We start from the raw sequence: 13,177 nt of genomic DNA on the forward strand, positions 1-13,177 counted from the left end.
CAGGGTGGAAGCTTTCTGGGAGCAGTACAGAGCGTTGCAGGTGTTCAGACAGACTGAACACCTCTTCCTTTGCCCTGTGTGTGCTCGCAGATGGGCTACGGGAGCCGAGCTCTGCAGCTGCTGCAGATGTACTATGAAGGCAGGTTCCCTTGTCTTGAGGAGAAGGTTGTTGAGACATCACAAGAAATTCACACTGTCAGCAGTGAGGTAAGCAACTTTTGGCTGCACTCCTGGTTCCTGGGGGATTCTTCCCTAGGTCTCCGGGAGCATCATCAAGAACTGTGCAGTGGCCTGCTTTCTCTGAGCAGTAGCAGACTCTTGCTCCGGTTTTGGAGAAGCTGCTGCTTGCTTGAGCCTAACATTTGAGATCATTAGCATCACCTGGACGCTTGTTAGAAATGCAGATTCTTGAGTCCTGCTCTAGACCTAAATCAGAAGCTTGGGTGAGGCCCAGTAACGTGAGTCTTAACAAGCTCCCAGGTGATGGTAATGCACATCCCAACTTAAAACCACCCTCTCAAATCTCCCCTCTCACTACTAAGCCCAGGCTCGGCGAAGTGTCTTCCTTGGTAAGAAGCGTGGTCCACACTAGGAACTGGAACAGCACTCTGCACACATTCACTGGAATTTCGCACTGTGCCTGTTGCAGAGGTGGGGAAGGGGCTTTATTTTTAGTCGGACTCAGAGGCTTGTCACTCCCCAAGGCACAGAGCCATCCAGCGGTAGACCTGGGCCTTCAGCCTGCATTTTCGGAACCCTCCCTTTCTCTTCGTGAATCTGTTAGACGTTTCTAAGCCCTGGGGCTCTTCTGCATTCTGGATCTGAGCAGTGGGATTCTGTGCTTATCTGAGGGGTCAGTGTACTTAGGAATGAGCACTGGACTTCCTGGTGTTCCTGGATTTTGAAAACCTTGGGGACAGACCGAAAAGCCCGCCCAGGTGCGTGTGGTGCTCGGTGTAGAGCCCCGTGTGGCGGCGGTGCCGGGGAGTGTCCCTCACCTTCCTTTTTCTTGGGGTGACTGTGCTTTCCCCTGATGTCCTCTAGGCTGTCAGCTTGTTGGAAGAAGTTGTCACCCCCCGGAAGGACCTGCCTCCCTTGCTCCTCAAATTGAACGAGAGGCCTGCCGAGCGCCTGGATTACCTGGGAGTGTCCTATGGCTTGACCCCCAGGCTCCTCAAGTAAGGCCTCGCCCGTCCTTCTTCTCCGAGCCACCCCCTGGGCCTTGGCGTCTGAATGGAGGGTTCTGGGGGCTGTGCGTCTGCCTTCCAGTGGGTGCTTGTCAGAGGCTTGTTGACGCCCTGTCCCTCCTGGCCCTTCCCAGCTTCGTTTGTCAGCTGTCAGAATGCACCATAGTGACCATGTTCTCTTTGTGTCTTTGTAGGTTCTGGAAACGAGCTGGGTTTGTTCCTGTTTATTTGAGACAGACCCCGGTGAGTGAGGCGTGGGGTAGAGGAGGGGTGTGGGTTTGTGGTTACAGCTGGTGACAGGTCTGTCCTTGCACAGAGCCCCGGTGGCCCCTGCTGTGCTCTGAGCAGGTGTCCCATGTCTCCCAGAGGTCGTTCCAACGGACCCCAGAACACCCGTCCTCACTGGAAGGCAGTGTGGGCACCTGTTCACCCTCCACTACATAGTTTGCTCCTGGAGCATCCTGGGCGTGGTGCTGGATTATAAAATAGTTGAGGGGCATCGAATTCTGGAAGCCCGTAACCTGGGGCCTCCTTGAATTTCCTTTGAAAAGAAAAAGAGAGAGAAGTGGTTTTAAGAGAAGAGTGCATGACAAAGCCAAAGAGAATTATTATGGGAGGGAAAGAGTTTGTGATCGTCAATTCACTAAAAGTTTTTTTATTTAGCAACCTACAGTGAATTAGGTGGTGAGCAGGCTGTTCCATGAAGCTTATTTTCTAATGGGTAGAAATAGGCAATGGGAAAGTGAACAAATGCATTTTCATACCTCTGAAGGGTGACCTTTTGAACTGAAACCTGAATGATCAGAATGGAACAGCTGTGAAAAAGAGGGTTTTTTTATTCATCTGTTTTTAAAGATTTTAATTATTTTTAGAGAGGGGAGAGGAAGGAGAAAGAGGGAGAGAAACATCAATGTGTGTCGCCTCTTTTAGTCTCACAACCCAGGCACGCGCCTGACTGGGAATTGAACTGGCGAACCTTTTGGTTTGCAGGCCAGTGCTCAATCCACTGAGCCACGCTAGCCAGGGCAAGAGAGTGTTTCTAAGCAGAGGTGCAATAATTGTAAGGACCTGAGGTGGACCTGAACTTGGTGATTGATTGAAGTAAACAAAAGAGCGCCAGCATGGCTGGGGAGTCCATGAAAGTACCAGGCAGTGGGCAGTTAGGTCTAGGTGAGGACCCTGCATTGCCTTCCTGTTGGTTGGAGGAGGGGGTTAGAGGCAGTGGACAGAGGGTGGCAGGGAGAGGAGTGGTTAAGAGATGTGGTGGTTTGGTCTGAAGGTCAAGTAATGAAGACAGCAGTGGCCAGTTACGAGGTGCGTTTTAGAAGTTAAGCTGATTGGCACTGAACAGTTGGATGTCGAAGACGAGTGAACAGAGATCAAGAGTAAAGTCCTAGATTTTTGGCTTGAGAAAGGCGTGTGGGTGCTGTGCTTTGCTGAGATGAGACCCACTGGAGGGAAAAGTGGGAACATTTTGGAGCATAGTCATGTGAGATGCCTGAGAGCCATTTGTGCGGAAATATGGAGTAGGCAGGCGACTGTAGGAGTCCGGGGTTCAGGGAGGGGGTTGGAAGTGGAGGTGGTTTGGGGGGTCATCGGCGCATTCCTAATAGGATGTATTTCTTTGGGGCAAGTATTTTTGGACTTCACTGCTGTGACCCCAGAATGTAACAGCATCACTATGTACAGCATGTGTTCGTAAACGCTGTCAGCTCTTTGGATACACAGGGACTGGTTTCAGAACAGCTCCCACCCCTTCCCCCTGGGCACACGGACGTCCCTTACATAAAATGGCTCAGTATTCGCACGTAGCCTACACGCGCTCTCCCTGGTACTAGAAGTCATTTCTAGACTATTAATAATACCTAGTGTGATGTAAATGCTCTGTAAGTGGTGGTTATTCTTCATTGTTTAGGGTATAAGGGCAAGAAAAGCTGTATGTGTTCATCAACCATAGAAGACCTAACTACATAGTACACGTCAGTAAAATGTAACCTTTCTTTCCTGACTCTGTTGGATGTGTGGTTGGTTAACTCTGAAGATGAGGACCCACAGATACAGAGTATTGTCTGTACTCTTGTCTTGCGAATGAATCAGTATTTAAAGCTTTGGAAAGTAGGACTGAAGGGAGCTAGAGAAGAGGGTGGGTCCTTGGAATCGTCAGTGTTAGGAGGAGAAATGAGGAAGAACGGGCAGCAAGGGGGCCCGAGAAGGAGCCGCCTGATCCCAGGAGAACGGCAGGGGTTGGTGTCACAGCCAAGATGCTGGTGTTTCCAGAAGGGGCGTCGATGGCTTTTCAGGAGACAACTAAGATGAGGAAAGACAACTGGCCGTTGGACTTCTCAGCCTTAGTGATCTGAGTAAAAACAGCTTCGGTGCAACGTGCCTGGAGAGAATGGGAGGCGAGAAATAGACTGAATGGATGAGTCCTACACAAAGCAAAAGGGAGCTGGGAAGCGGGGTTCTGGGGGGAGCCTGGAGTTGAGGGGGTTTGTCAGACGGGAGGTGGTAGGGCCTGTCGGTCTCCTGCAGGTGTGATCCTGCAGAAATCATGCACAGAACAGTGCCACACAGGGGTGTGATCACAGGGGTGCCGGCCTCGAGGGGGGTGGGGGGGGTGGGGGGAAAGGTGGCCACCTCGTCCTTCAGAGAGGGAAGGCAAAGAGTGTGGGCACGGACGGCCTCGGCCAGCGGGCTGACTTGGTGTTGGAAGGATGACGTTCTTTTCTGAATGCTTCTGTTTTCTCAGTGAGGGAGGGTCATCCGCAGAGAGGGAGGCGTGTTGGAGCCTTGGTTTTTGGAGAGCACGAAGCCAGTGTCAGGGTGGTACGTGTTTGGGAGGTGGAGGCTAGGATCTCAGTTCACCTGTCGGCTGCAAGAGTGCGACCAGTGGCGTTCGGTGCGCCCTCAGTGTGACCTCGTGCTGTGTGCTGCTCACTGGCGGCTTGGTGCGGCCTTTTGTCACACAGTTGCTGAAACCCGTGGGACGTGTTTACGGGGTGGGGCTTTGTTGTATGTGGTAAAAGTTTAAAAACCTATGGTTGCTGTGTTAGCACCTAAAGAGTCCTGCACTTGCAAACTGGTGGCTAGCACAGATACACTAGATTTCAGATGTAAAGATTTTACTGTAAGGCACCAAAATGTGTCCACTGGATCGTGTGGAGTTGAAGCTGTGATAACTCGAGTCCATAATCTGCCTGCGCGAGCCTGTGGCTCACTCCCGCGGGTCCAGGGCGGAAGTGCTGCTCTGGAGGCTGAGCAGCTCTGCACGGTTGCCATGGCATCTGAGAAGCTGCAGGACAGCGTGAAAGCCCCCGTGTAGGGAGTGATGCCCGGTGAGGATGTGAGGGCCAGGGCACCGCTCCCGGCTGAGGAGGAAGGGAGGCCCGTGGAAGCACCGAGCCTTTCATTCTGCGCTCTCACCCTTCAGCGATGACGGGTTGTTGGCAAAAGGGGGCTCTGGTGCCAGTCAGGAATCTGCATTTTCCAGAATGACCTGACTGGAGAACACTCGTGCATCATGCTGAAGACGCTGACTGACGACAGCGAGGCCGAGCAGGGAGCCTGGCTCGCGGCCTTCTGGAAAGGTGCTTCTGAGCGGAAGAGGGACAGCGGGAGACGGGCAGGGGCTTCAAGCCCTCTGACTCTGGCTGTCCCCCACAGACTTCCGAAGGCGGTTCCTAGCTCTGCTGTCCTACCAGTTCAGCACCTTCTCGCCTGCCCTGGCTCTGAACATCATTCAGAACAGGAACATCGGGAAGCCAGCACAGCCAGGTGAGCAGGACAGCGTGGAGGGCTGGTGGTGGCTCGGTTGTGTGGAAGTAGGAGGCGCAGGTGGTAGTCTGGAAAAGGGGAGGGGCTGGGGACTCGGGCTGGTCCCAGGCCTGCGTCTCCCCGAGTGCCTCTGCTCAGCAGGCCCTGCTCTGTCTGCCTTAGGGGCGCTGCCACAGTAGCTTTCTGCATAGAAAGACTTTGGCGATGTGATTCAACTTTAGAGATGTCATACAAGGTTGTTCAGCTAGCAGATCGTGGAACCCGATTTAAATCCTGTGAACAGGGTAACTAGCTCTATTCTGAGGCTCAAGTGTCCTCATTTGTGAAATTGTGATGAGAATATGCTGCCACCCCTCTGTGGCCAGCACATAGAGGTGCGCTGGGCATTATAGATTCTGTTTATTTAAAATACAAAGAAGTATAAGGATGGGGAATTCACGGCTCTGGGCTCCTGCTTTCCTCTTGCTGAATGTGTGTGTGCGCTTTGTTTGCCCATTAACGTTTGAAAATCACTGCCCCTGAAGGGGGACAGAGCAGGCTCGCTTTCTGTAAAGTGGGTCCTGAGGACAGTGACCAGGTCGGGGAGGAGTGTCGTGTCCCTCTGACCCTGGGGCAGGGGAGCCTTGATCTGATGTGTTGGCCTGGAACTCTGGGTAAGGGTCACATGCCACTTGCCCCGCTGCATGGCCCAGAGCTGCCTCCCCTCGGCAGGAGCGGGGGCAGGGCTGCCTGGGTGGCGTGTTGTGTCAGGAGGCAGGCTCTTTCCAGTGGCCCCTCTGCTGTCCTGCTTGGGCTGAAGGGCCAGTGGGGGAGCAGCTGTTGGGGTGCCACCTGGGGACTGCCCTGACCCGTGTGGCTCCGTCGCCTGTGCAGCCCTGCGCCGGGAGGAGCTGGAAGCCCTGTTTCTCCCCTACGACCTGAAGAGGCTGGAGATGTATTCCCGCAGCATGGTCGACTATCACCTCATCATGGACATGATCCCGGCCATCTCCCGGCTGTACTTCCTGAACCAGCTGGGGGACCTGGCGCTGTCCGCTGCCCAGTCGGTAGGTCACCTGCCGCTTCTGTGCTGGAAGAGAGTCTGGGCTTGCGGAGTGAGTTTCATGCTGGATGTTTGGACATGATTCTGTGCATCTGATTCTGATGGGCGGGTGGGGAGAGGTCTCCCCGTGGTGCACATGGGGACACATGGGCTCTGACGTGGAGGCATGTGGGTGGCCGTGCAGTTAGGAGGGAGGAGCTGCAGTTGGAGCCCACGTTCTTCTGCCACGTGGCCCTCCTCCTCCCTGCACCTTATCCGGGGTCTCAGCGCCACGAACTTCTGCAACGTAGCTGCGAAGCAGCGCTTGTCAGGATAAGTCAGTCTGGGGGTTTTAGGAAGAGGGAGCGTTGGTCGGTGGCTTCAATAAAAGGGTGAGAGAGAAGATTCCAAAATACACAGTGGCACTCGATGTTTTGTACCAGGTGGCTTTGGTCAAGATAGGGCAGTGCTTTTTCAGGGTAAGGCCTGGCCTGGCGGCCACTCAGAAGGCTTTCCATTCTCCAGGCTCTTCTCTTGGGGCTTGGCCTGCAGCATAAGTCCGTGGACCAGTTGGAAAAGGAGATTGAGCTGCCCTCGGGCCAGCTGATGGGACTTTTCAACAGGCTCATCCGCAAAATCGTGAAGGTAATTGTGGCCGAGGGCACGGTGTTGGTCGGTTCGGGTACTGTACGGTAACAGCCCGCTCCCCGCCCCAAGATGGGTGGGTTGTACGTTTGGCCCTATTGGCTGCAGCTTGTTGCCTGCACGAGTGCACACAGCCTGAGGCCATGGGGGGCTGTGTCTGTGTCTGTGGTGTTCTACCCGGAGGCGCCGTGGCTGGGCATCTGGTGTCTGAGCCGTCCGTGATTCTGTACTTGGACCGCGGACATGTGCGCCCTGACCACGTGGGGTTGGTGCTGACTGACGGGTCCCTGCTGCTGCTCCAGTGTCTGCCTCTTGGCCATTGTCTTTTGTAGCTCTTCAGCGAAGTACAGGAAAAGGCCATTGAGGAGCAGATGGTGGCGGTGAAGGATGTGGTCATGGAGCCCACGATGAAGACGCTGAGCGATGACCTGGTACGCAGCCCTGGAAGGCCTCGTGCATGCTGGACGTGCGCCTGGTCCCCTGTAGCAAGACGCCCCTGCACTGGGCGGCTCGCTGGTGCTGACGTCTGGGTGTGAGTGACCGGCTCTCCCCATGATGCCTGCCCCAGAGGGGCCCGGGCACTCGGCCCTTTCTGCTTCCCACGGCGTGCGTGTGCATGAGCAGTCTCACTGCTGTTGTGAACCTGTGTGTAGCCTTTCAGAGTGAGTGCTTTATATTCGTTTACGCTTGGGTAAGCGCCGCCTGTGGTGGTGGAGGGGGTGCGTTGAGGAGCCGGAGGTGGCTGCTCATCGTGGTGACGGTCTGCCCCTCTCCTGTTTCTGCCACTTGTCGCCTGGTTGACTCTGACCTACTCGTCTGTGGGGCCTTGGCCACAGGATGAAGCAGCAAAGGAATTCCAGGAGAAGCACAAGAAAGAAGTGGGGAAGCTGAAGAACATGGACCTCTCTCAGTAAGGCCCTCCCGCTGCTCGTGGGAAGCAGAGGCTCTGCCTGGGCTTCTGGAGCCCGTAGAATCCGTCTGCAGGTCTCTCCTGTCCCTCAGCCCCGGACCCAGGTGCCCCCGGAGCTGTATTTCATGGGACCACTTTTAGGAGCACTAACAGCTAAAACCCTCCTGATTCACAGTGTGCATGACTTTGGAGGACCTGGTCTCCCCACATCAGCTCTGCCACGCTGACTTGAGTTATGCCCCCGAGACCCCTCGGATTCCATGTCATGCCTCAGGGAAGCGGCTGCTAGTCGATGAGCATTCGCTTCTGATGCCACTTTTCTGTATTTGGCTTTTGCACGTGAATTTATTTGAAGAAAGGATGCAACAAACCCCCTTGCCCTGGAATCCTGTGTGTGCCGTTCCCTTTGAGCTCCAGCAGGGCACTGCCTTCCCTGTGGCTCCGTGTGAATGACAATGCCAGGAATGGTGGCCTTTGTGCCCTTCTGACCTTTAGTCCTGGAGTTGCGGGGTCATTACTGATGGCAGTTACTGGACACGGGAGGGGGTGGCGGGTCCCTGGGCGGGGTTTTGAGCTCTGCCATCAGCTTTTCAGTGTTAGAACCTTGACTTGCCATGACCGCCAGACCCCAAGAAGTGGGGCGGGGTGGGGTGCAGTTCCAGGGCTTGTGGGCACTTGGAGGAGGGGGGAGCAAGAAGATAGCAGGGGTGACAGCCAGATTTCTCTGGCGGGCAGTTAGAGTTGGGAGAAGTTGGGCAGCTGCCTCCGTGCGGGATCACCCTGTCACCGGCGCCTGCTGGTGGGCTGGGACGCTGCTGGCCCCAGGTCTCGGTCCTGCTCAGGCCTGGTCTCCTGCCCGCTGCTCTGGCCTTTTTGGTGACGGCACGTGTCCAATGAGGGTGCTGTCACCATCAGACTTTATTTCAAGCGGCCCCCTTTTGCTTGGAGCAGGCTTTGATACTTCCTCAATTGTTTCAGATATGTCATCCGTGGGGATGACGAAGAGTGGAGTGAGGTTTTAAACAAAGCCGGGCAGAACGCCTCGATCGTCAGCCTGAAAAGGTGAGGGCCTAACGCACGACAAGGGGACGGTCTGGCCACCGGGCTTCTCTTGCCCCTTCGTCAGGAAACAGCAGGTTGGAGCACACACCGGGCGAGACAGTCGCTGCTCTTTCCTCTGGGGGCTGCTCCTTCCGTAGTGCGCCTCCTGCGGGCCAGGCAGGGGCGTCTCCTGGGCCTGGGTCTCTGCACTCCTTGTATTCCCCAGACACGTAGGAAGGTGGGCTCAAGGGGACAGTCCCCTGTTGCCAGGGACTGAGCCCTTCCTGTAGGCTTTAATGCAGTGTCTTGTGCACCCTCAGAACAGCACCAGGTGGTGGCTGTGTTACTGCTTTCAGTGAAGTAACCGAGGCTTGAATCTGTTAAGTACCTTCCCAAGGATACACAGCTGGTAAGAGGCGGTGCCAGAATCGGTCGGATTCGGCCACTGCAGAGCCTGTGGTTATACCTGCCGCATGCCCCTCTGAGCCAGCGGGTCTCAGAGTTTGGGGCTTTGCATTCCTTCATCATAAAGGTTACCGATGGACCCCACGGGCTTGTGGGTTATCTAGTCATATTTCTGACGTGAGAAGTTAAATACTGAGAAACTTTTAATTCATTCAGAATTAACGGTTTAATACTAGACTCATGGTTTTGGTGGTTTTTAAAAATATCCTTTTCTTCATAAGAATTTCAGCAAGAAAAGGGGCACAGTTTTACATTCATATTTTTGCAAATCTCTTTAATATTTGGCGGTTCTGTATTCAGTCTTTTGTACTGCCACATATCTGGTAGCCTTCAGAAAACTGAACAGTTGTGAGAGAACAGAAGTGAAAAAGGCAGGTAAGGTGTTAGTGTTATTGTGAAAATAGTTTTGACCTTGAGGACCACCTGGAAGGGCCTTGGGCTTCTCGGGGGTCCCTGGACCACTCTGTACAGTTTTGCCCCACATGGCGCCTCTGCAGAGGGTCTCGCTTGTCAGTGACCACGGTTTCTGGGCGTACCCTTTGCCGGCGTTTGCCGTGGGTGGAGAAAGAGGCCTCTCCACCCTGTGCCTTTAGAGGTGAGGCTCCTCCAGCTGGTTGGGGTGGGTGGGCAGAGGGTGTTCTTCGCATCGCCATAGTGACTGACCAGGTTTCCCTGAGAGTAGTTTGGAAACGTTTGGAAAGAGGAAGTCCTGTGCCTCCAGGAACCCTCGGTCCTGGAGGTCAGCTACGCCCTTCGGAGTCTCCGTAGCCCACCTCGGGGTCTCCGCTCTGGCGTCAGTGCTGGGTCCCCAGAGGCTCTCTGACGGGCACAAAAGCCAACTGTCACCATGTCCTAATTTCTTCTTTGGACAGTATGGCAGGTGCAGCGCAGGGCCCATGGTGGTTGTGGCCTTGAGTGTGCAGCTTTGGCACAGAAGGACAGGGGACGTGTGTGGTGTAGAGAAGGCCCGGTTCCGCCCTCGTGGAGCTGGGCCCCTCCTGGGCCCCTCCTGCCATTGGTTTGGCTGTCGCTGCTGGTGCGGCCCGTGTGGCGGCGCCTGTGCCTAAGGGCCTGAGTGCCTGCAAAGTTGGTGCTCAGGGAGGTGAGACCGCTGGCACCTGTCTTCCCGTGCACCTCGAGGCCTCGCTGCTTCTCCCTTGTCCCGAGTGGTCACGTCATCCGGGTGGTGTCAGTGGCCCTGGATGGAACTCAGTCCCTCCTCATAGGGAGGTATTTGTACCCAGGGCACAGTGCCACCAGAGAGAACCTTTAACCTGGAGAAGGGAGGAAGGAGGCCGTAAACGGGCGATTCCCGCGCTGACCTGTCAGTGAGGAGTCCACCAGCCAGCTGACACGTCCCGAGTCAGTGCTCCTCAGGCTTCCTTCTCGTTTAGGAAAAGGCAAACATGCAAAGCAGGAATCGTGGGGTTCGCCTGGGCGTCTCGTGCTTTGTGTTAGGGTCACCGGGGTCTTGTGTCCGGTTTCCAGGGAATCCTGAGTGGTGCCGTGGTGGGGAGTCTCCCTTGTGATACCGCTGTAGGTCTTTCCTGCAGCCGTGGGACAGGCGGACGCACGGGGCTTGGGAGAGAACCGGGGCTTTAGATGCCGAGACGAGGGTCTGTCCCTCCACAGACTAGGAGCTCGGCTGGGGCAGGGGCTGGGGTGCTGTGGGGTATCCCCGGCTCCCAGGGCGGTGCCTGGCCTGCGATAGGCTTGCAAAGAACGAACATGTCTGTCCTGCTGGGTGTGCTCATGGTTCTGGGGTGGGAAACCATTCAGATGAAGCAAAGCGGCCTGAAGGGCGTTAGGCGTGTGCTTGCTTCATTCTTTCTCCTGCTGCTCTTTTTTCCTCTAGTGACAAGAAGAGGAAATTGGAAGCCAAACAAGAACCCAAACAGAACAAAAAGTTGAAGAAAAACAGAGATATGAAGCACAAAAAAGATATGAAGCTGAAGCGGAAGAAGTAGTGCGGAGACACTGGGCGTCAGCAGCTGGCCTGTGTGAGGGACCCTGACTTTCTGAACTGTCCCTGGGCGGCGGTGGCCTGCACTGTCCAGCAGCGGGAGCCCACGCCAGCCCAGAAGCTGGCCTGGAGTTCAGCGTGGGGACCGAGCCCCATACGCCGGAGTCGCTTCTGACCGGGTCTGTGTGGAGCTGGATGGGTGGGCAAACCTCTGGCCCTGCCGAGGGTCTGTCTCTCCTCCCCCCAGTCCTGGCCTTCCTGTCCCGTACGTTCTTGTTTTGCATTGGGCCCAGCTTTTTTTACTCCTTCCCACACGTGTAGAAGCCACGCCGACCCTTGTCCCTTTTCAAGAGTTAAGTGCTCCCATGTCTGGTGATGCCCAGGAGGCTGCTGGTGGAGCCCTGGGCCTCGTAGTGGACCTGTCCACACCCCCGGGGCCCGGAGCAGCGGGAGCGCCGGTGCCCCCAGGTGGCGTGGCAGGCCACTGTCAGGTGCACTGGGGTCTGTACTGCCGTGTACCCTTCGCTCCTGGCTCCGGCAGGCCTGCTGCCCCCGGGCTTCGGGAGAGCCTGACCTCGTCCTCAGGAAGGTGGGACGTTTGGGTCCCCGCACTTCTTATCCCACCGTCCGGGAAACCATGCTGGGGAGGGACCCCTTTGCTGGCACGCGTGAGAGGGACGGAGGGTCCATTTTTAATAAATAACGTCCTAGAAAGGCCAGTGGCCTGCCAGTGCTCGTTGACTCTGCACTGGTGGGGGTGGCGTCACCTTGTTTCTTCTGGGGGCTCTCGGCTGCCAGGTGGGCTTTGGAGGGTGTTGGCATCGAAGCTGAGGTTGGGCAGGGGGGCCAGGGCTCACGCACCCACGAGCCTGTGGGAGAAGTGGCTGGCGCTGGCCGGCGCTCGCTGTGGTCACTCTGAGTGGTGTGGTGTGGTGCCTGGAAGCCAGCTGGCTCTGCCTCTTCCTTCCTAGCTCCTGTCAGGTGGTTTGGTCCCTTCCATCTGATGGGGACAGAAATTAGGTGGTGGCTTCACACATACTTTGGTGTGTGTGTTTGATGGTATCTGCTTTCCCACCCCAAATGCAACACTGCGTTAGGAAACCGTGACCCTGAAGGTCCCCTGTAGGGTTGTTCCTTACCCATGTCTCCAGGTGCAGGAGAGGCTCAAGGTCGAAGTTAGCTCAGTGGTGCTTTGGTTTTGATCTGCCTTCCTGCCCTGGGTGAGCGGAGCCATGGCGTCCCTCACGGCTCTGCGCTGCGTCTGTCTTCAGCTTCTGCTCTTGTTCTGTCTGAAAAATTCACGTGGCCTCGCTTACTGCTTGGTTTTTCGTAGACTTTAGAGGGGTTGATCTTCTACGAGTTGAAGTAGATTCTTCTCTCAGCCCTGACATGTACCCGGGTTTCTGGCCATGAGACATGGATGCGGAAGCAGGGGGAGCTTCTGGGCCAGCGATGATGAAACAGGCACCCCCAGGACCCGCGGCCCCAGGGAAAGGAGCAAACTCTGTCCCCTGTGCCTGGCTCCACAACGTCCTGAGGACCCCTGTGAGGCCTGCAGAGAGATGAAGATAATTTCTGATCCATTTTTCCCAGAAGTGCCTGAGCTGGCCTTTCAAAGAGAAGAATCTCCTTAGAGTGGCCAAAAGCAAAATGGGCAGAACCCCAAAGGAGCAGACCTGGGCTGCATCCCAAAACTCCAGCCCTGTCGTCCCGCGTCCCTCAGGTGTGGGGCCCCACCTGCCCAGCCCAGGCGACTCCGTCCCCAAGGCCTGTCCTGTGCTTGGCTCCGGGTGCAGAAGGGGCGCTGTGGAGCCAGGCTGCCTGGCTTTGACACTGGCTCTGCCCTGACCTCCTCTGTGACCTGGGCGACCACTCACCTCTCCCTGCCATATACGTCCATATCCGTGCACCGTGAGTGCCCCTGCCACCACGACTGCAGGGCCATGGTGAGGGCTGGACTGGACAGGCCAAGAGCAGTGCCCGGGCCACTGCAAGCGCCTGCCACGTCTGGGTCCTGGGCGCAGAGTGTGACCCGAGGAGCCACAGCCCCGGAGCTGTGCTCAGACCGGGACCCGCCACAGAGGAAGCCGGAAGGTACCAGGGAGCTGGCCCCGCGCAGATGTTCTGCGTCCTCCTGCAGACGTGGTCCTTCCCTTCCGCACCCACGCAGG

The 13,177-nt window shown here is 56.2% G+C and overlaps 1 protein-coding gene across 2 annotated transcripts in view; it reads left to right on the forward strand.

Moving 5' to 3' along the window:
• NAT10 (N-acetyltransferase 10) overlaps window positions 1-11,725 on the forward strand; it is a 37,213-nt gene extending 25,488 nt beyond the window's left edge. For both annotated transcript variants that reach the window (XM_037128272.2, XM_053673131.1), the window contains exons 19-29: window positions 91-207; window positions 1,045-1,178; window positions 1,382-1,430; window positions 4,678-4,774; window positions 4,851-4,961; window positions 5,835-6,007; window positions 6,508-6,627; window positions 6,960-7,058; window positions 7,464-7,537; window positions 8,516-8,599; window positions 10,899-11,725. In XM_037128272.2, the coding sequence (XP_036984167.2) occupies window positions 91-207; window positions 1,045-1,178; window positions 1,382-1,430; window positions 4,678-4,774; window positions 4,851-4,961; window positions 5,835-6,007; window positions 6,508-6,627; window positions 6,960-7,058; window positions 7,464-7,537; window positions 8,516-8,599; window positions 10,899-11,010 (1,170 nt within the window). In that variant the 3' untranslated portion in view covers window positions 11,011-11,725. The remainder of the gene's footprint in view (window positions 1-90; window positions 208-1,044; window positions 1,179-1,381; window positions 1,431-4,677; window positions 4,775-4,850; window positions 4,962-5,834; window positions 6,008-6,507; window positions 6,628-6,959; window positions 7,059-7,463; window positions 7,538-8,515; window positions 8,600-10,898) is intronic.
• The last annotated feature ends 1,452 nt before the right edge of the window (window positions 11,726-13,177 follow it).

The sequence above is a fragment of the Artibeus jamaicensis genome, unplaced genomic scaffold (assembly GCF_021234435.1).
Source record: "Artibeus jamaicensis isolate MK-2021 breed Jamaican fruit bat unplaced genomic scaffold, CSHL_Jam_final contig_797, whole genome shotgun sequence".
In the NCBI taxonomy this organism is placed as follows: Eukaryota; Metazoa; Chordata; class Mammalia; order Chiroptera; family Phyllostomidae; genus Artibeus; species Artibeus jamaicensis.